At 32.4% G+C, this 2,312-nt stretch overlaps 1 protein-coding gene across 1 annotated transcript in view; it reads left to right on the top strand.

The window, feature by feature from the left end:
* Window positions 1-2,312, top strand: part of LOC110021989 (dynamin-related protein 5A) — a 33,773-nt gene that overhangs the window by 13,574 nt on the left and 17,887 nt on the right. The window contains exons 9-11 of the mRNA XM_020720740.1: window positions 1,240-1,434; window positions 1,549-1,668; window positions 1,861-1,931. Of these exons, the coding sequence (XP_020576399.1) occupies window positions 1,240-1,434; window positions 1,549-1,668; window positions 1,861-1,931 (386 nt within the window). The remainder of the gene's footprint in view (window positions 1-1,239; window positions 1,435-1,548; window positions 1,669-1,860; window positions 1,932-2,312) is intronic.

Here is a 2,312-nt window from a genome sequence, read left to right as displayed (position 1 = left end):
GAAGTATATATATATATATATATATATATATATATAGATATATATACTTTTAATACTTTCTGCACTTGTGAAAACGCCCATCAATGTTGTGAGAATTGGCTCAGCTTCTTATTTCTCACAGGTTTTTTCTGGTGGCAGGCTTGTTTACAATTTTCTGGCTCATGGCCAGCAAGCTCCACCTTTAATCAATTACCATTCTTTGTCTATCCCTTATTCACCACTGTCAATTTATAGTCTTAAAGTTTGTGTAAACCTTAATTTAAAACCTCTGTAGAAGTAATCAAATGAATGTTAACAATCTAATCTCAACTGTGATTTTTATTTGTCATTCAGTATTAACCAACTGAAATTTCATCGAAGTTATAAATTACATGAGTGTAGAATGTGTTTCTTTACAACTATAAATCATTTATCTTATACTTCATTTTACAGATTATAAGTTGGTTGTACTTTGGTACTTATTCAAAGTATCATTATTGGAAAAAAATCACTAGGATATGCACATGTTGCCATCTTTCTAAACATTTATATTGCACTACAAAATAATATACATTTAAATGGTGGTACCATTGAGAAACTCTATTTTACATTCACCATCATTTTTTTAAACGTTAGTGATAGTGCAATCACCATTTTTTTTGTTTTGAAGTATCCTAGCATATATTTGTCCTTCAAGAATTTAATAAGATATATAAAAACTACCGGATTAATATGGGGTTTTATTTTTCTTTTCCTTTCTTTTGTAATTTTGGGCTTAATTTACTTAATGTTCTATGTCTACCCTGACTAAAAGACACACAATATCAAACTCAATCTAACTCAGTCCATATACTCAAATCTGACCTACCACGGTGTTTAGTAAAGATCTATTGAAAGAAAATTGAAGAAAGTTAGCATGTTTAGACCACTAACCTCAAATTGCCCTCCTCTGAATTAGAAGTGCGGATAATGTTCATAATGTATATTGCTATGTTGCTTTACCCCAATATTGATGGCCCATACCACATAATGTTGACTATAGTGCACAAATGTGTAAAAGTGAAACATTCCATTCTGCATTTCGTAAATTATTGCAGCTACTTCCTCTCATGCAATAATCGATGTTTCTGTTTAAAGGGTGTCCATCTCTATGGAATCTTTACCTTAAATGCTCAAAGTATTTCTTTTTCTATTTTCTTTTTGATTTTATTTCTGATTTTGGGATGGACTTCTTTTAATTTGAAATTCTGTGTTTCTTAGATTTTGGAAGGAAAATCATATCGCCTACAATTTCCATGGTTTGGGGTGGTCAATCGTTCCCAAGCTGATATCAACAAGAACGTTGACATGATTGCTGCTCGGCGTAGAGAGCGAGAATATTTTGCTAGCTCCCCAGATTACAAGCATCTTGCTCATAGAATGGGCTCCGAGTATTTAGGAAAGATGCTTTCTAAAGTATGCCCCTACTGTGCTCAACTTTTTCAATGATGTGCTAGAAATATGTGTTTGGTTGAACCAGTCAATGTACTGGATAAAGCTTTAGTAACACATCACTACAAAATCTTGCAGCACTTGGAGTCGGTTATAAAGTCTCGCATCCCTGGCATACAGTCTCTCGTTAGCAAAACTATTGCTGAACTCGAAGCTGAACTTACTCGGCTTGGGAAACCAGTTGCCAGTGATGCTGGAGTAAGTTTTGGTTTTATCCTTATTTTTCATTGTTTTTACCTAGTTGTTTATTTCTTAATTCTCAGCTCTGACAAAGTTTTACTGATTCTTTCAATTTGATAAGAAGTTTATAATGATATTTCTCAATTTTTTTGTTTGTATAATAAATTAATTTTGTTATAATAAAAGCCTCAATATTTCTCAAATCTGCAGGGCAAATTGTACATGATTATGGAGATTTGTCGTGGCTTCGATCAAATATACAAGGAGCATCTTGATGGAGTGTATGTTTCCATAATTATACTCTACTAGATCTCTCAGATATGGTAACATTATGCCATGAATTTGCTGGTCAGCACTTTCAATTATTTTGATCATGCTTGAGCTATTGCACTGCCCTTGATTGTGTGTTAATTTTTTTTTGTTTTGCTTAAATGATTGCTGAATTGTGAAGCTTCTATTTAGGGTTTATAATTTTTCCCGAAGCTCTAATATCAATCAATACTAGGCATTACTAGCTGAAAGTTGATCGACTCAAAATCAAAAATTGATTTGATTTGACTTTAGAATGTCTCACTTGATTATAATGCATTATGGTTGTGTGTGTGTCTATATATCTATATATATATATATAATCTCACGCCCCTACGCTCAAAATCTTTTTT

Source organism: Phalaenopsis equestris, unplaced genomic scaffold, assembly GCF_001263595.1.
Source record: "Phalaenopsis equestris unplaced genomic scaffold, ASM126359v1 Scaffold000160, whole genome shotgun sequence".
NCBI classification, from domain to species: Eukaryota; Viridiplantae; Streptophyta; class Magnoliopsida; order Asparagales; family Orchidaceae; genus Phalaenopsis; species Phalaenopsis equestris.
This window is presented reverse-complemented; position numbering and strand designations above follow the sequence as displayed.